The 20047-nt window shown below is 44.0% G+C and overlaps 2 protein-coding genes across 3 annotated transcripts; one reads left to right on the top strand and one right to left on the bottom strand.

Moving 5' to 3' along the window:
* The first annotated feature begins 175 nt into the window (after positions 1-175).
* On the top strand, positions 176-12063 carry itih6 (inter-alpha-trypsin inhibitor heavy chain family member 6). 2 transcript variants are annotated; one of them, XM_037269594.1, is made up of 17 exons: positions 176-761; positions 1826-1861; positions 2850-3004; positions 4718-4828; positions 5063-5313; positions 5457-5626; positions 5697-5813; positions 5962-6133; positions 6535-7938; positions 8280-8312; positions 8399-8416; positions 8490-8537; positions 8615-8644; positions 8766-8807; positions 9410-9523; positions 9684-10067; positions 10414-12063. In XM_037269594.1, exons 1-17 carry the CDS (start codon positions 651-653, stop codon positions 10662-10664), a joined length of 3447 nt encoding a protein of 1148 aa, XP_037125489.1. In that variant the 5' UTR covers positions 176-650; the 3' UTR covers positions 10665-12063. The 2 variants fall into 2 exon arrangements, with proteins under 2 accessions (XP_037125489.1, XP_037125479.1); XM_037269584.1 differs by having other exon boundaries at positions 8715-8807.
* gdi1 (GDP dissociation inhibitor 1) lies at positions 11863-19309 on the bottom strand. Its single transcript, XM_037269628.1, has 11 exons — positions 19026-19309; positions 17038-17145; positions 16843-16942; positions 16256-16390; positions 15985-16183; positions 15519-15650; positions 15342-15441; positions 15054-15225; positions 14556-14700; positions 14420-14474; positions 11863-13928 (listed from the first exon to the last, which is right to left on the bottom strand). The coding sequence occupies exons 1-11, from the start codon at positions 19068-19070 to the stop codon at positions 13776-13778; spliced, it is 1344 nt and encodes a 447-aa protein (XP_037125523.1). The 5' UTR covers positions 19071-19309; the 3' UTR covers positions 11863-13775.
* Positions 19310-20047: the final 738 nt, after the last annotated feature.

The following is a 20047-nucleotide window of genomic DNA, read 5'->3' as shown; positions in this document are numbered from 1 at the left end:
CCAACATTTTTGGTATTCCCAAATGTTATTTGAACTTCATTCCTTGAAAACAAGTTGCGCAACTCATATCTCAAGGCAACACTGGCCTATCTTTACCTCTACTGCTACTCTTAACACAAGTACAGAGAGTTCGAATAAGCACAGAGCATGAGTACTTTTTTTTTTTTTTGCCCCCTCTGGTGAAACCCACGTGTGTGTCTGAGCTGTCCGTGTACAAACAGTAAAAGGACTCCAGTGTGGCAGGCAGAGGAGAACTTCGGGCTCGTAAGTTTTTTTTTTTCTCCCTCAAATAGCTGAGCATGCATGACAGCGATCCGTCATTGCGCTCATGAATCCGAGTGGCAGTAACTCGTGGAATTTCCAGTATACGCACAGAAAAGCTGCTCTCGTCAACCCCACTTGGAATTGAACTTTTTTTTGCAGCTTCTCATCTTTTTGCTCACCGTCCTCTAGCTAAATTGATACTTGGCGTGTTTTTTCACGGATCTGAGGGAGGAGGGAGGAGTGGGTGTGGATGTGGAAGCCCCAAGCAGGCAGGCAGCGTGCGTGCGTGCGTTGCGCGTAGTAGTTAGTGGTAAAAATGTGAGGTGCGTCACTCCTCCGGACATCATCTTACTTTTTTGTTTTAGTGCCTAAAGAGCCGCTTGATCATGGAAACGATGCTTTTGAACATCCAGTGCATTTTGCTTTTCTTTCTATTTTACGCGCAAGAGGGATTATCTCGGGATTATTCGGTTCATCCTGGACAAAATCTTCCAAGGGTGAGGACATTTTTTTCCCTTGCTATATATATCGGTTAAGTCTTTCATTTTCAGACTGTTGCATGCCACACTAAAAAAAAAGAAAAATAATTGACCTTTTTTAAAATTATCTCAACTTCTTGCCATTCGTGTAAAATTGATGATGAGACAGAAAGTTAAATGCTTCCCGCACAGTTTCCACTCTTCAGGTTGTTTGTTTGAATCCCCCGGATGTGTGGTAATGTATTGACACAGCAATGACTTGTGCCAAATGAACATTTGAAACCGACGCGTGCGCCTTCCTCCTTCACCGCGTACACTGAGAGCATTTATTTATTTCCCCTCCGTTCGTGAATGGTTGGGATTCATCGTGCACAGGGCCGGAGTGTGGTCAGCCCCTTGCGAGACCCATCATTAGTTGTCTTCCGAAAGCATAACAGCACCTTGTTGTTCTTCTTACGCTTGTAGGAAACCAGGGGCGATTCTAGGAGCAGTTTAAGGGGTGCTACAGGTGCTGCAAAGACGTACATCAGGGGCGCTGGGGTTTGTGGTCGTGGGGGGAGGTGGGGAGGGGGCTTTGGCTGCTGTGCACCGGTGTGCAAGGCAAATGAATAAAGTGCACAGGAATGCTGCAGGGAAGTCTACGAGTGAACCAAATTTAAAAGTGCCGACTAAACTCCCACTTCCCAGTTCTTCCCAGACCGTTTCGACACACTCAAATAGAATTGTGCCAATTTCCATTTTCGCTTTGTCTCATGTAATTATGACACTGACAATACGTGATGTCATCACATTTATTCCCAGAACCAAATTTATCTGGTTAGTATGAATTTAATTATTAAATTTGTGACTGATTTGAGACCCTTGCAGTGAAACAGAAGGTGGAGGTGGTTTCTTAAGCAAAATGGAGTGTACTGTATTTGTTTTGTTTTACATTTCACCTGTTGCCTATACTGCGTTTTTAACAGCTTGATAGCTTGTTAAAAAAAAAACACAGTAAAATATAAAATCTCAAATCTTTTTGGGGTGCTAAAAATGGGCTAGTCATTCCTATACTCACAGTGAGTCTTTCTCATCTCTTCCAGAGAGGCAAACGCCAAAGCAAAGTTACCCGACCAGCGGTAAGTTTTATTCCATGGTGGCTGCTGCCATCAACTTTTGTTGTCATCATCGTACGGTTCAAATGTATTGCACATGAAATTTAGATTTAAAAATTGTCTCCATGTAATGTTTTAAAACTAAACACTGAATTTTAAATACAAATGTATTGAACTTAAAGGTAAATTTAATTGAACTGTATTTAATAAATATACTATGTCATAAAAGCGTCAAAACAATTGCACTGAATAGATTTTGAGAATCACATGGCTCTGCGGATGTCACAAGTCTGTAAAACGGCTCTTCTGCTTAAACGTAGAGGCACATGTAAACATCAGACTTGAATAGATCACATCACATGGAAACGGTTGACCTGAGATACTCAATGGGAATGATTTCAATTGGGATGACAAACACCCGGCCCGTGCTTCCCAAAGTAGGAGCATCGAAAATACCAGCAAGCAGGCCAGATCACACGCAGCGTTCGCTGACCGCGCCGCTGTCAGCAGGCGCCGGCGTGGCCCATGTAAACAAGAAGAGGGCCATGACTGCATGTGGGGAGCCGCTTTGTGTTGTTTTGTTGAGTCGTTAGAGGGAATCGGACTGTACCCTGGCAGAAAATGAAGAACAAACATGGGCCTCATGCCACAGCTGGCAGCATGACAACACTGGCCTTTCTGTCCAAATGTTGTTTGCCCAATCAGATTTCATAATTGGGGGAAAAGATTGATTTCTTTTTCAATGGGTTAAAAACATTCCTTTGTTCCTGTTGCTTGGTACAAAAACGGGATATTGTTTTAAATTAGCAGTGAAGAAAATGCACAAAATACAGCTGCTGGTTTGATCTGTAACATCCGTCTACAAAAATGTTGATCCTTGCAAATATATTCTTTAAGGTCACACAAGGATAATCAGTCTGATTTGAAAAAAATATTTAAACTGAGAAAGCAGTAGTTGATCCCAATACACGAATTTTTCCTTTTCACATGTTCGTATGTTCCATGCCTGCAGTTGAAGGTCACGGATTACCACGTCAAGTGTAGTGTGGTGTCCCGCTATGCTGTCACCAATGTGCGGAGCTCCATTTGGAACCAAATGGCTGTCACCAAGGAAGCCGCCTTCGAGGTGGACATTCCTTCCTCTGCATTCATCTCCAACTTCTCCATGTAAGTCAACATTTACACTCACGGTGATTTTGATAGCATTGCAACAGGGCTCGAGACTAACTTATGGCATAGGTTGCATTGGTTCTTTGCAGAGGATAAAGAATATGTGCATGTAAGTGTTGCTATACGTGCTAGCTACTTGGGCTGAAGCAACATGTTCAGATAAAGGGTAACATGGATTTGAATTGTTAGCCTGTTTTTATAAGTCTCTGTTTTCTTTTTAATTTTATAGTAAACTGAGAGCATCCACAAAAAGCTTGAGGTGTCGCTTTGAAGACTCGTTTACTGCCCGCTAACTGCTGCTTGTGAAGTGAATTCATTTGAGTTTAGAGCCAAAATTGGCCACTCGTATCTCAGTTTTGCTCACAAATCAAATGGAAAATCGAAACACCACCGCGTGAGATTATCCACAGCGGAACTTTATGAATAGTCCAGTGAGTCTTGATGTTTTCCTCCACCTTAGGTGACAGTTTGGGACCAAAGAGCATTCACTTCAAGAGCAAATATAAGATCTAGATAGAAGTTGCGAGGAATTCGGCAAGGCGTCTGGGGGCGGGGCATCATTTGATTACTAAAGGTGTTGGGAAGCACACTCATTTCAAAGTGCTAAATATAAACAAAACAAATAAGTCAACAGTCCACGCCGGCAGCCATCACGGCGCTCGGAAGCGGGAACCCGAGAGAGCGTGAATGCCGCCTTTTGTGCAGAAAGTTCATGGAGAAAACGACAGCCCATTTGCCTAGTGCCGCTTATTCCCCCCTCAGCGGCGTAACAGTTGACTGAGGCTCGCAGCCAAGCGGGAGATACGCACACATCCACACGTGCACACACGCCGCCCGCTGCCGCCTTTAGACTTTTTAACTATGTGCCAGTCTGCCGCTATTTAAGATCCTTTTTTTTTCTACACCTTTTCATATTCTCGCACAATTAGAGCCTGTGCCGACGGCAAATACCCGGAGGGGAAAAAATATTGTGCGAGGCATTGGTTGTGTGTGTGAAACTTAGAAGGCTTTGTTTGTGGACACACAGCCGCTCCTTCACCTCCACAGCACGGAAATACAAACGTCTACCATTTTCCACTCAGAACCTTCTCATGCACATGGCCCGAACAAGACGCGTTTTATGCCCCAAGGTTTATTTTAGTTGCTGTTTGAAGTTTTTTTTTTCTCCCAGGATATATTTATTTTAAGGATTTGACCTTAATTTAGCACCTTGTCATGTGACCCCAGTGGTCAGCAGAAATGAGGAAGTTGCGTGAATTGGATTACACTCAGAGAGTCGGTTTGGCTCGGGGATTTTGTTGGGTGCTGCCCGTGTCAAGGAAATTATTATTTTTCCACTCGGCCTGTTTTGAAGTACGCCTACTTTTCACACGCCATTTGCTCCTAACAAGCAACATATGGTTGCTGCATGTGGCACTCCAACAAAGAAGGTGAAGTTCACAGCCATTTTGAAATACTGTGGCACCATTCCATGACGCGGGTCTGACTTTAAATTGCTCGTAAAAAAGAATTCCCAATGAGCTCAATTATCCTCTCATTTAGTCCAGGTATGCTGGAGTCTATAGCGGCTGGCTATATAGACTAAATTTATTGTGATATTGTTATGGTTTGAACTATTAAAATAGGCAAAAACTTTTTGAGGGGTCTTTTGGGAGTAGGGGCCCACTAAATGTGGTGTTTGTTGTATTTTTTTTTTGTCTTTCCCTTCAGCACGTCGGGCGGCAAGATGTATGTGGCCCAGGTGAAGGAGCGAGCCACGGCCAGGAAAATATACGACGCTGCAAAGAAGCAAGGAAAAACAGCAGGACTGGTCGCTACCAAGTTAGTTCCAGACAAATGAATTTACTGCACTGTGCAAAAATCGTGGGCCACCATTTTGGTTTGTAGTTTTCGCAATAACAATAACATTGGCTTATGTCCGTTTTTGAGAGCAGTGTTATTTCCAAGTTTTTTAAATGAATCACACGACAGAAGAAAAAGCTCATCCAAGCTCATGAGTTTACCATGTGGAATTTCCCGTGGTTCTTTCTTACAACGCCTTTTTGTTTCTACCAGAGAGCGTGAGATTGAGAAGTTTCGCGTGGCGGTGAGCGTGCCACCAGGAGCTCGGATGTCCTTCTGCCTGACTTACGAGGAGCTGCTCCCTCGCCGCTTGGGCCGCTACGAGCTTAGCGTGGCTCTGCGGCCCGGCCAGCCCGTTTCCAACCTCACGTTAGAAGTCAGTCTAGCAGAGCCAACGGGTATCGCGTACATCAAGGTCCTTCCACTTCGGACAAGCAGACTGCTGTCCGACAACAAAGCTCAAGGTAATTCTGGCTCATGTTTGCCTTCCAATAAAAACTGCAATCGTCGTGGCAACTAGGGGATCTGTGCTATGTGTGAGCGACTTAAACCGTCCTTGTTGCTCGTGATACAAACTTGCACACATTGCAGCACGGTGTCCCTGCAGGTAACGCAGATCCTCCTGCGTCGACTCAGGTTGAAGAAAGCGTGGGCTGCGCTCGCGTTCGTTACAATCCCACACCTCAGCAGCAGGTCAGCATTTCGCCCAAGGGTCTGAATGCTGACTTTGTTATTCAATACGACGTGAACCTCACAGACCTGATCGGGGACATCCAGGTGAGCGGCATGGTTGGAAACTGATCTGTCAAACTGAGACGTGCTTGTATGACGTTTGTCTTCTCGCCAGGTGTTTGACGGCTACTTTGTGCATTACTTTGCACCCAGAGGACTTCCCGTGGTTCCCAAGGATGTTATATTTGTCATCGATGTCAGCGGCTCCATGATCGGCACCAAAATCAAACAGGTCACAAGATAAGAGCAAGTGTGATGAAGTTCACATTTGATATTTTAAATACTATTTACGTTTACTACAAGTGGATGTTTCTGTATTTTGTGCCTGGATTATTTGAAATGTCACACAGTGTCATCCATTTGTGGATTCGTGTCAGTAGACCAAGCAGGCAATGAGCACTATCCTTGGGGACCTTCGGGAAGGAGACCACTTTAACATCGTCACCTTCTCAGATAAGGTTCACACTTGGAAGAAAGGACAGACGGTGCGCGCCACTCGGCAGAACGTACGAGATGCCAAAGAGTTCGTCAAAAGGATTATTGCGGAAGGATGTGAGTCAGCATTGTGGCTTCTGGATTTGTATCACGAGTGTCATTAAAAAAAATGTTTGCCTGATCTCCACAACACTTTAGGGTTTGAAGTCAAGGTTAGGCTCTCAATTTAGGTGAGGTTTTTTTAATAATTAATTACTATATATAATAATTATTATTTTAATGCAGAATAGAGCTGATGCGGCAGGTTTATCTCTAGATGTTCCATCAATTGTTCTGCCATCATTTTCTCCAGCACATTTGATACTAAAGGAAGGTTGTTCATAGGCCTGTTGGGTTTCAAACAACATTTAAGGTCACAAATTAGGGTTTAAAGACAAAGTTGGGGTTTTTAGTCATTTAACCTGTCTGTTATTAGTTGTTTGCTTAACGCCGACCATCTCCGGTGTTGCTCTCTTCAGGGACAAACATCAACGCGGCTCTGCTCTCGGCTGCCCAGCTGCTAAACCAGCCATCCTCCGGCTCCCGCCGTGTCCCCCTGGTGGTTTTCCTCACCGACGGCGAGGCCACGATCGGAGTGACGGCAGGCGACGTCATCCTGAATAACGCCAAGAAGGCGCTGGGCTCAGCCTCTCTCTTTGGCCTGGCCTTCGGGGACGATGCCGACTTGCCGCTCCTCAAACGTCTGGCACTGGACAACCGCGGTGTGGCTCGGATGGTTTACGAGGACGCCGACGCCACTCTGCAGCTCAAAGGCTTCTACGACGAAGTGGCCAGCCCCTTGTTGTCCGACGTCCAGCTCCACTATCTGGACCAGCAGGCGTTTGACATCACCCGCTCTATCTTCCCAAACTACTTCAGAGGCTCCGAGTTGGTGGTGGCCGGCAGGCTTCAAGCGGGGCTGAAGGACTTCAGGGTGTCGCTCTTAGCCAGTGATTCCAAGCAGCGCATGAAGTTGGAGAATGACGTATTGATCAACAGCACCTGGCGCTCGTCGGACTGCTCGAAGGCTCCTGAAGGTATGTCCAGCTTTGTGCGTCGTCTCTGGGCGTATTTCACCATCAAGGAGTTGCTCCTGGCCAAACTCAACACCACGGATGGCGTTATGCAGAAGCTCCTGGCAGACAAGGCCACCAACCTCTCCTTGGAGTACAACTTTGTCACGCCTGTCACGTCTTTAGTCGTTGTGAAGCCCGATGTGGACAAAGCTGCACCAACCACTGCAAAGCCTTCCGCCATTGCAACGACAACCGCAACGGTGACAACCAAAATGTCCGCCGCGAAGAGGGCCCAGTCACCCTCTATCTCGAGAACCAACAAACCGAACCCTCCCAAACAACCTAAAAAAACGTCACTACCTCCTCCCCCCACAAAAACTGTGAAAACAACGCCAATGTTCAGCCCCGCTGCCACTCAACCTCCCCCAGTGCCATATTCTGGCAAAAAGCATTCTCAGAATGATTCCAAAAGTGCCTCTATGCCTCCTAGTGGGAAACTGTCCAGTTCTCTATTCCATTTTCCCAAGACAGCTCAGCCTTCCACACCTGGAAAGCTCTCCACGCCCTCTTCGCCCCCCACGGTTTCAACAGTGGCGAACACGCCTCCCGCCTTCCCTGGAAAATCCTCCACCACCCCGCTTTCTACCAAACAGACAGAACCAGAGAGCAGCACTGCATCTACCCGCCCAGACATCACCGGCACTCCGCCCACTCCCACTCCGGTCCCTGCTCCGGATTTGGAAGGAAACGTCATAAAAGCTTCGGAAGAGAACGATATCCGTGTCGCCAACCTCATGGCCGCCACCTTTGCGCCCATGCCCGGTGTGACAGACGGGCCCAGGTTGTGGGAAGCAGCAGGCCTTCTGGGTAAATGCCACCTCATTTACTCTCTTAGCTCAACAAAATAAGTCAGGTCAATAACTGAACGCAACTTTATGTAGTGACTACAAAGCAGACAATTCTAAAAATACGCAGACCTCAATCTATTCCAATATTTAATTGCGATTAATGGCATCATTTCCTTTGTTGCAATTATTTGCTAAACATTTTTATCTCTTCAAAATGTAGTATAAAATGATTTTTTTACCAATGTGAACAAAGTATGATATATCCGGAGTGACCAATCACTTAAATACAAGACTTACTTTGTTGTACAATCCCATAGCTTCATGAGAGATGTAAATATTCATTCTTTATCTTTCCACTAGATGTCTCTACCTCCATTCAGATCCAGAGAAAAGGTGAAGAGAAAATGTTTTCATCCAAAATAGTTTGTTTCAAGACAGTCCGTATTCTCATTTCTATCCATACATCTTTTATTCAACAGATATTGACCTTGTGAAAGGTAAGTATGAGTAATCATTCTTGATATGATAAATCATTTCATAAAACTCAACTTAACGCTTTGCTTTGTCCAGACTATGACGTGACGTATGATTACGACTACGACCTCAACTATGATGCCTGTAAGTTGAAAGCGGGAACATGAGCCCATTCTCTACTCTCTGAAAACATGTTTGCTTTTTGTCCCCACTCATTTTAGGGGGCAACGCTGCTGACACGGAATCCTTCGGTAAGTACACTTCTCAAACGGTTGAAGTGCTGAGACGCTGTGACCATGCCACTCTTGTGATTGATTTCAGTGCTTGGGAATGAAGAGGATTGTCCTTTAGTTGAATGTCTTGTGCTTTTAGAACCTCCATCCAGACTGAGCGTTGAGCACTTCTCCTCATCAGGTAACTGAATCTTCTACTCATTACACATCTATCCATTTTCTGTACCGCTTGTCCCCACGGGGGTCACGGGCGTGCTGGAGCCTATCCCAGCAGTCATCGGGCAGTAGGTGGGGGACACCCTGAACCGGTTGCCAGCCAATCGCGGAGCACACAGAGACGAACAACCTATGGGCAATTTGGAGTGCTCAGTTGGCCTACCATGCATGTTTTTGGAAAAGTGGGAGGAAACCGGAGAGCCTGGAGAAAACCCACGCAGGCACGGGAGAACATGCAAACTCCACACAGGGAGGGCTGGAGGTGGAATCGAACTCGCACCCTCCGAACTGTGAGGTGGACATGCTAACCATTGTTCCACCGTGCCTCCTCATTACACATGATACATTTAAAAAAAAAGACTGAATTATTTTATAGTCATCTGTCGAGTGCAGTTGAGCACACCACTATTTGAGTTCTACAATAACAAACTTGATAAATGATCAAAACTGTCTGGCTCATATGGTCAATGCTCGATGTTCTTTACTGATTGCTGGAGAGGGAAGTTTAAAGGTTAAGGCAAGTGTCTGTTTGAAATTTTAATTTCGCTTCAACTGCTTGTATTCCAGCTGATGGAGATCCTCATTTTGTGCTCCAGTTACCAAAGCAGAAACAGAACTTGTGTTTCACCGTAGATGGCCGAGCTAATGATGTGCTAAGGCTAGTGGAGGACCCACAGACAGGTATTTCATTCTTTGGCCATTCACACATCAATTCAGGGTTCTTTGTATATATGTCAATATCTTACCATTCGATTAAAAACTGTAAAGATACCGTTATTGATTTTGATATGCTTGCTTTTTGTTTTTGTGGTAGTCTAACAAAATCTGTAACCCTTTCAAGGACTGATGGTGGATGGCCACCTGACCGGAGCTCCCCCCAAGCGCGGCCACGAAAACCGCTCGAGAACTTACTTTGACCGGCTGAACATCTCGGCAGCCGCTGGCCGCTCGAGCACCATCACGATCACGGTGTCGTTGGACGAGGTGGCAATCGAAGGCGAAGGGCGGGACATTCTCAGCATCAATCAAACAGGATCGGTAAGGAGGCAGGGCGTGACGGTCGCCGTGGACAACCACCGGGGCTGCTGGATCGAGCTGGCTGAGGATGTGCACTTCCTGGTTCTCTTCCACCATTACAAGCACCCCAGCTACCTGCAGATGGCGCACCTGGGCTTCTACATCACACGTGGACGCGGGCTGTCGGCCTCCACTCGAGGCCTTCTGGGTAAGATGACCAATAGCAACGCATTTTCTTCAGAATCACAGGGAACCCTGGACTTGATTGGCAGTCAATTTTTTCAAGGTGCCGCTGGACTTGAATTTTGTAATATTTTAATTAGGTAAAAGATGCAAAGAGTGGTGCAGCAGCGCCCTCTGTTGGACACCTGCCACGGATTTCGGAGCCACAGCACCAGTTACATTTTTTCTCAGGGCTGGTATAATTTAAGAATTAAGATGGCGGTAAAGTGCGGACAAGAAAATGTCCTTCAAATTTTGCGTAGTCCAAGTATTTTTACTTTCTTTTATTGGAAAAAGTGATTTTTAATGTTGCATTTCCATTCTGTCTGCAGGCCAGTTTCAGCATGCTGCCTTAAGCGTAGCAGCTATGAGCCATTATCATCATGGGGAAAACAATGACGGAACGTTAGCCCGGGGGGTCCTGAGGCGGGGCTCCCAGCTGCTGCCTGTCACCTTGCAGGACAAGATGCTGAAAGATACACTACTCAGGCGACACGCGGAGCAGTGCTGGGTGGTGCCCAAGTCGGAGGTAGAACGACTGCTCGGACAGCCGTACACCAGCTTCGTGGTGGATGCCGTGTAATCGTAGCTCAGCGGGCTCCGCCCTGTCCCCTGGCAACCTCGCGGCTCAAGTCCAAGTGGAGGCATTGTGACATTGTGGTTTGAGAAACAAACTGCCGCTCGGACGGGCTGCGGCATTGTCACGTTTTTTTAGTGACAGTCTGTGCGCAGAAGAGATGACCGACAAATTCAAAACAAAGATACACACAATCGTTTGAGCCAGGCATGTCAGATTCATTTGACTTTAGGGGCCTCATTCACCCCACTTTGGACCAGTGTATCCGTTGCTTGATAAGGTAGTAGCAACTATTATAAAATGTTCCCATTGTTTTGGAGCCAATAATTAGAAGTGCATCCTGAAAATAATCACATTAGTTGGTTATTTTATTTCTATTAACAGATATTTCTGCAAATCATAATAGTAAGCTAAAATTTGTCACAAGAATTATTTCAGTTTTCAACAGAGAATTTTGACTCATCAGTAATTTTTTTTTTTATTTCCACATGAATGTGCAACTTATAGCTCAAAGTGGATTTATATACCGTATGTACCTTTTATAAAACAACTATTTTTAAGAAGTAGAAATCATTTTAAAATTACTTATATATTTGCATCTTAGTGATGTCAACTGACTCACCACACCATACAAACTCAGTGGGAACATTTCAGATACAGGGTATAGTTGTCCCTTTATCCTGTAAATGTAGACATTAAAAACAGAAAAAAAGTTGTGGCAGTGGCCTATATGAAAAACAAAACAAAAAGGGTTCCACTAAACCAACCACTTTTGGAAACGTGACTGAAATTTGGCAGTGTTTAACCTTCAGGAATCCATCAATATAAGACATTTAAATGGTTAGTAAAATTGAGTGGTCGTCAGTGCGCCCTCCAGTGGACAAAAATATCAACAATAGTTACGTTGGTTGAAGAATTGAGGTTTGTTCTCTATGCCCACGAGCCAGATTGGACTGTCTGACGGCCGGGTTTGGCCCGCGGGCCGTACGTTGGACACCTCTGATTTTAAAGCGAATGTTCTCCGGTTCACATTCACAATGTGGTTTTTGTGCGGTAGCAAAATTCGTACGTTTGTTTTTGTTTCATTACTTGTAATCAAGTCAACATTTATAATGTTTTCTTGTTTTAGTTAACGTGCATAGAGTATTATTGGATCCATCCATCGGTTTTATCTTTAAAAAGAAAAGCAGACCAGTTTTCCAGATTTCGCCATGTGCTTTTTTTTTTATTTTTCTATCATTTCATTCATAGTTTACTTCATTGTATTTGTTACACAAGACATTAGGCATTGTTCACATACTAGTGATCAAACAAGGACAGTAAGGTTTCTACTACTCGGCCTATTTCTTTAGTCAATTCAATGGGAAGTTGTCAATAGTGAATCTCAAAGGCCAAACGATGTGAATTAAAACAGTACAACAACATGTGGGCCTTTTTGTTTTAAATAAATTAAATAAAAAGATGTTATAGCACTTCATAATGAGGAAGGCAGGGCAATATATTAATGAGGAAAGCGAATTCCAGTTATTTTCAGGTAACATTTGTCCACACACACAAACAATGTTGAGTTAAACAATGAATAAACAGTGTGAAAGTGGCAAAAACACAACTGTTCGCATCTGGACTGGGACTGTCGCTAATACCGTTTCTCAATCCAAGCAAACAATTGGAAAGAAGGAAGGATGGCTGGTCAAATGAAATACGTCATTGCTCTGTATTTCTGTGTGAGCACATTGCAGAACAAGCAAAATGAGCGTATAGCATCTTCAACTTGAATAAATAGAGAATATCATTAAGACACATACACTCATGAACTCTTTTCAGGGTTGCCGAGTGAACGGATGCTAAAGGAAGCAGTTGGATGGGCAGAAGCGTAAGTGAGCAAGTGCTTTCAGGAACATAATGGGCCAAAATTTTGAATCAAACCCCAAATTAAGGCTTCAACCAAATAACAGCGTGTCAGTTTGTTTGTTTTGGGGCGGCATTTCTCTTCGGCTTTGTCATCGTGGAGGCTTCTCACCCTTCCTCTGTCGCCAAGCTCATACTTTCACTAGAGTCACGTCCATCGTTATCGGGAAATGGAGACAATCGTTGTCTGTTTGGATCTGAGCAAATCTTGTTGGTTTCATTTGGTCCAATTCTTCCCATGACCCAATATTTAGGGACCTGACTTTACATTTAGCCTCCAAGCGACTGACTCATCTCATTGACCTACACAAGGCTTGGAACAACTGGGACACAATCGGGTGCTTTCACTTTCAGCCAAAATGTCAGTCTTCATTCACTCACGAGTGAAACATTCCACTAAACTATGAACAAATGTGCTCACATCTGTCATTTCCAATCGCCACAATCAAAAAAACAAGTCTCACCTCAGTCTTGCTTACTCTCAACAACATTTCTGCTCAAGCTCAGTTTGTACCTCGCCTCTGTAAACGTCATAACTTCAGCCAGTGAAAACGTGCACCAAACGCAAACACATAAAAATCCTTTTAAATGTTAAAACGACTGCACCGGTAAAAGGGATGTGACATGTTAACCAAATGACTGCTTTTGTACGGAAGTGACAGAAAAGAGCCAACCGGCTAGCTGGCTTGCTAGCGCAGGTGGGAACACGACAGAGTGGCAAAGTTAGCACATTGGTCGACAGAAGACGCACGTCATTGCGCCCAAAGTAGGAGTGGCGTGTCATACGAATAAAAGCAGGGCTGACAGGTGCCACGGCGCGGCCTTCGGAGCGCCGCCCGTGTTGTTTGCGCACTACTACTGCGTGGGACTACCATGCATGCACGTGAAGCTTTCTGGAAAATTCTACACAAAGCTGTTAACTGACATGAGAAAAGATGGTCGGAAAAGAATGAAATGCTAAATTCTAAATGGACATCTACAGACAAGACGTGATTATAGATTCTACAACGGAATGAATGACCGTATCAGCTCTGCTTTTGGGTGACTGCGGTGTGTGTGTGTGTGTATTAGGAGAGAGGGGAGCGTGCAAGGAAAAGGAGGCAAATGGCGGCAAATGGCGGCAAAAGGCGGGCACAGCACTTTCATGCCAGGCCATCTCCCCCCTTTTGCCCCTTTCCAACGCCGCCTCCTCCCTGTCGAGCGGGGCGCTCACTGTTCGTCCTCCCCGAACACGTCGTTCTGTTTGCGCTTCATGTTCTCAAAGTCAAAGTCGCTGCCCGTCATGCGCTTGTAGATGTCCTTGATGTCATTGCAGGTGGTCTCAAAGTGAGTGGTCGCGTCGTAGGAGCTGGAGGCGAAGATCTGCCAAGACATGCAAAGTTATTGTTAGGAGCAATAGATCTAACGATTCAAAATGAATCGAGTCATCGACAACTAACGGTTTATTATTGAACTTGTCCAAGTTGTCCAAATCCTCGGATTTTAGTCAGTGCAGAGTTCGGCGATACAATGATCATCATGTTTTTTCATTTTCTGACAGCTGTTACAAACTAACCATTCACATTAATCTATTATAATAATTATTATTGGCAGCTGTAATATTGTAGTTGAACCTGAAACAGCTTAAAAAGTGTCGTAGTGTCATTTTCTTGCCCTTCTTTCCTTAGCATGAATCAGTAGCCAAGAAGTAGCTCTCACTTACCAAATGCCTGCTGAGTGCATCACTCCCACTCGTGCGATATTGCGCAATAGCAAAACTCTTAATGCATTTTTTTAATGCAGTTATTTAATTAATTAATGAACTAATCGATTCTAAATATTTTCCTGAGTGACATCCCACGAGATAATCTCACCTGGCTCTCCGTGCCGTCATCCGTGGGCTCGTAGAGATCACTGATAGCCACAAACCTGCAAGAAACAAAATCCTCACTGTGGCGGTTCTCCAGCCTAACGGTGATCTCAGGTCACAATGGAAAAGGAAAGACTTACTTTTGGTCAATTGGCTCCAGCAGCTCGATGGCGGGCTGGATCTCAGACTCCGGCTCGCTGGTTTCCACTGTGGTGCTGACAATGGCGATGTACTTCCCCTGGGCCGCCACGTTGTGGGCATAAGAGATCATGCACACGTAGATGTCTGCACAATGAAGCAGAATGTCTTAAAAATAACCAATAAGCTATTTATAGAGCGAATTTCACACAAGTATAGCTGCTCAAAGTGCTTCGCAGAAGAAAAAAAACCACAGCGTTTAAAACACAACAAAAACAAAGCATACAACAACAGTAAAAGAAGGTTTTTAAAAATTTGCTCTAGTGGAGATTTCAGCTTGAGACTGTAAGTGATATTCCAAGGAAATTTACTGAAAAACATCTGGAGTGGTCATAAAATGCATAAGTACTTTGTACAACAGCGAGACTAAATTCCACAGATTCCATCAAGATTGTATAACTTGACGGAATGATGCCACGTTGATAGTGAGTAACGCTCACCGGAGTTACGATTGACCTGATTCTGAGGGATGATGATCTGACAGGAGTTGGCATCGTTGGTGTTTTTGATGGGATGGCTGAGGATGCAGATGACTCGGATCACCTGGCCCGCCTTGCGCACGCGGTCGGGGATGTAGCTGGGATCGCAGATCAGCTGCTTGCAGCGAGCCACCTGAACCAAAGTTCCCTTAAATTATTCCCATGACTCTCTATGTCTATCAAATTCAGTGCAAATAAATAAGTATTTGAAAGTGTTCCCAATTCCTCGCAGCATCAGTGTCACCATACCTCGCCTTCGGACTTAACGCCAATCACGTGGCCGCCTTCAATAACAATTTCATCCACTGGCTTGTTCAGCATGTAAGTGCCTCCGTAGATGGCGCTCAATCTAAGGAGCGTGAAGAAGAACTGTTCAAGCATACGCATCCGCATCAAAAGATGGATAAATGAACACTGTCACGACACCTGGCAAATCCCTGCGGCAGCTCTCCAAGGCCATACAAGGGGTAGAGGTACGGGCTCCTCCCGTAACGCGCCAGCGACTCGCTGTACAACTTGATTCGATTGATGGTGTCCAGGCAGGGGAAATCCAGGTACCTGAAGACACGAAATATCTTGATGTCAACTTGAACTCATTCACTGCCGTGAACATTTGTATTCGTCAGCTGTATTCCGACCAATAACAAATATCTTCAATTATGTTTTTCAAGAGGTTGGTAGATTTTGACTGTTTAATTCATACTACTCAAACAAAACATGAATCAGAACATTGTGTTTCAATTTGGGATGCACAGAATATATTATAGCAAAGAAAATTTGGGGGTTGACTTCCCCTTTAAAAACGTGTGACAGACTCATTGTAACCAATGAGGAAAATTGGATTTTGATGGAATGGAATCGTCAATCGACAATCGATCGTGGGTTCTCTTACTCATCTGTCCTGTAGAGGGCAAGGGCATGGCCGGTAAAGTCAATGACATCCTGGCCGAGGTCAAACTTCTTGTAAACATCCCTCATGGTGGTGGTCTTGGGGTCCACGCCCTCGAAGGTCTTGGGGTCGTTCTCGTCAAAGTTAGCCACAAAGACTAAGAACTTGCGGAAGCGGCGCTTCTCAAACATTCCCATCAAATCTGGAGATTCAAGCGTAGGAGTTACTACTAAGGCAGCAGTTGTGCTCGATTCGTGGAGGCATTCGGACTTACTTGAAGCTAACGCCTCGGTTTCGGTGGACGGGACCTTGTAAATCTTTCCTCCCTTGTAAACGAAACTTCCTTCCACCACTTTGAAGTCCAAGTACCGAGTCACTTCTGTATACAACAGCATCTTCACCAGTTGACCTAAAAACAAAAAATACATTTGCTTGCAGTATTGTTAAGATCTGATTTATAACAACGATTTATACTTTCGCATAGGCCTCACCTATAAGAACAAAACATTTATGTGTCATTAGTGCTTGGTTTTAATGGCCTTTTTCAGTTTTAGTCTAGTCTTTGTGCTGAGATAGTTTTTGTTAGTTGTTGTTACGTTCATACTCTTTAGTTACGTTTTCGTCAACTAAAAGTTTAAAGGTCAACGAAAATGAAAAGATATTTTAACATAGTTTTTGTAAACCACATCAAAACACACATTAATTCGCAATTGCAATACTCAGGAAAAGTAGTCACCAGTAGAGTTTTTGAAATTGTTCAGCCACATTTGAGATACAAGCCTTTGGAGTCCCCAATTAAACGTGTATGTCAAGGCTTCTATTGGCCGACCTGTTTCCACGTACGTACAAAACCGAACTGACCGTTGGCCATGAGGAACTTGGGGATGAGGTCCACGTTCCAGTCGCGTCCTCGGCCCATCGATTCGGGCGGAGTGTTAGGAAGGCTGAAGCGCTTGTAAAGCTGAGGGTACGCACAAGATGGACATGAACAGACGCTGCAGCTTGTGCAAAAGGAAACACCTTGTGGCACATCTAACATTTTGAGGGCCCTGTTACCTCTTCCAGTGGGGTGATGGAGGAGCTCTCACCACCATAGTACGGGTTCCTGTCCATGTGCAGAACCTTCTTGCCATTCACAGACATGATCCCAGATAGGATACATTCCTGCACAAAACAATTGCATGGAAACAAATGAGGACTGTCCAAAGGGCAGCTTTTCACAATACTATTATGATAACCGTGTTGAATTATTATTAATGATATTTATTAACAATAACCATAATAATAATAATAATAATTAGTATTATTATTAATTATCATTATAAATAACTTATTATATATAATAATAATAATTATCATTATTATTATAACTATAATTATTATTGTTATAACAATAATTATTATTATTAATATAATAATTAATTATATTATTAATAATAATTATCATTATTATTATAACTATAATTATTATTGTTATAACAATAATTATTATTATTAACATATATAATTATTATTATTATTTGTATTATTATTGTTGGTGTTTAAAACCCCAGTAAATGCCTTAAATATTGCTGGGCAACAAATAATCAATTACACTAATCAAAAGCAAATCAGTTATCAAATTAATAAAAAAATATCTTGTTAGCTGATTAATTGTATAAAGAAGAGCTTGTTTAGCTTCAAATTATCTCAATCCTTAGAATTTCAGCCTCTTGTTAGCTGATTAAATGTATAAAGAAGAGCTTGTTTCGCTTCAAATTGTCTCAATCCTCAGAATTTCAGCCTCTAAACAAAGTAAATATTCGCCCAGTTCTGCCATCCTGCATGAAAGCACACTGGTTATCGTTTTTCAGAGACATTTGCCTCCACCTACCCTCAATTTATACAAGAATCTGGAACTGAATCATTGTGATATTATGTCTGTGTATTTTTTATAATGTCCTATTTTTTTTCTCCAACCAGCTGGAATTAAAAATGTTTTTTATTAGATACAAAATCAGCAGATGGTTTTAAGACAATAAAGTGTCCTTTAGGTGTGGAATGTGAGTGGCTATTGATGTTTTATCTATATGTGCCCTGCCAATTGACTGGCAACCAGTTCATGGTGTGCCGCGCTCTTGCTGTATGTCAGCTGGGAGAGCACACCCACAACTTGTCAGGAGGATAAGTGGTACAGAGAATAGACGTATCCACTATCCACTGTGAACTCTAAGTTGTGCACTTTAACAAACTGATTCGTGATGATGCACACATTTTTGTGAAGAAAATTCAGATTCTGCATTTGCACCAAACCAATGGAGAATACTTGGAAAAGTGGTTATTTATAGCGGCTTAGGCCACAATTATACTGACCCAGCCCATTTGAGCTTAAATTGAGGTGAATGTGGCCAATAAATCAACTGTTTGACCCTCCCCTGGACAAACTAGCGGAAGTGATGCGAAATGAACAGACGGATGCGGGGAGGAGAGCCAGACTGGTATGCGCATGCGCCAACTCAGGCTTCAGCATTTCTCGACTTTACTCTATGCAAAAAAAAAAAAAAAAAAGAACAGGAATATTGTCAGCCTCGATGTGCGTCATGATGACGTGTTCACACGAGACAGCATGACAAGATTGACTGGAGAAGGCTCTTCTCAAATGACCACTTTTGCGATGCAAATTAAATGTCCCCCAAATGTGCGTGAGGACACATTAATGTCGTGCCGTGCCGTGAAGCAGCAACTGGATTCGAGAGGGGCTCCGGCCTGCGGCGGCGAGGAGGAACAGCAGCAGCAACGGGGTGACGCCTAAAAGATGCTACAGGCTGCAACACTACACCCCACGTACACCAAACCCGTCACCCGCCCGTCCACGCACAATTCCACTCGTATTTCACTTGAGCGTCCATCTAAGCATCTAAATGCACATTTCCTATCACAATGTCCTTATGTCACGAATGCACCGGCGGGAGGCTTTTTATCTTTCGGGCCTCGATGGTGCTGGCCAACACTAAAAGACGCTCAGTTGAAGCCCAAGGATGCAAAAATGAAGCTTGACGTCTTACTGTGAGTCCGGTGCCCAAAACGATCACATCATATTCTTCATCCATGTTGTTGTCTCACCGCCTCTCCCGTCTCGCCCTCTTTTTTTTTTTCTATGAGAAACGCAACGAACTGTTCCGCTAAGGGGAAAAAATGCCACTCAGTGTCCTGCTCACAGTGCAGCTACTCCGGACGCCTGGTCGGCACTTTAAATGTGTTTTGTAATCATGAGATGAAGCAACGATGAGTTGAATGTGTAAGATGTCCACACTCGATGTCACTGGCGAGGACGACCAAAGATGGCCTGGACCCTGGAGCGCTCGGGAACAGCGTGTCTGCCTGCTTGCGCGTCGGCAAATAGTGCGCTCCCTCCCTCCTCACAATGGACACCGAGCAGGAAATGACACGCCAACGTCGCCCCCGCTGCGGTAAGCATAATCCTCAGATTCAGAGCTCGTCTTGGAGTTCATAACGACCACAACGACTTTTGTTTTTTAACAATTCGGTCCTGTATTTTCTTTTTATAGCCTCCCTTTCCAGTTGTAGGTTCAGTATTATGTGGACGAATGGGAGGTATCCTTCCGCCAGTACAGTTGTGTGAACTGCTTTCACACACTTCCGCACAGAAAATGGCGAGAAACCACATAAAGTCGCAATTTTATTCTCCAAGATGGTTCGTTTGTTTGTGTAGCACGGTTGCGCGCGTGCGTGGTGTTTTTTCCCCCATTTTTCTTGCCTTTTAATCCAAACCAATATGCTGACAGAAACGTAGCACCATGGACAGTTGCCAGGTGCACCTGCACGTCACGCATCCACCCCAAAAAAAAAAAAAGAGTGGAACTCGCACATGTGACATATATGTGATATACCCCTGGCATAAATTGTACTTTTTGTTCCTTGTTGTATACTAACTATACGTATCTGTATACTTGTTCTTTATCTCTATTAAAAAGTAATAAAAAATAAAATGAAAAAGTGGAACTCGCTCTCTGTATTTGTATTAAGTATGACTGCCACAAAAAAAAACAGGGGACAAAAAAAGATA

The sequence above is a fragment of the Syngnathus acus genome, chromosome 2, assembly GCF_901709675.1.
Source record: "Syngnathus acus chromosome 2, fSynAcu1.2, whole genome shotgun sequence".
In the NCBI taxonomy this organism is placed as follows: domain Eukaryota; kingdom Metazoa; phylum Chordata; class Actinopteri; order Syngnathiformes; family Syngnathidae; genus Syngnathus; species Syngnathus acus.
This window is presented reverse-complemented; position numbering and strand designations above follow the sequence as displayed.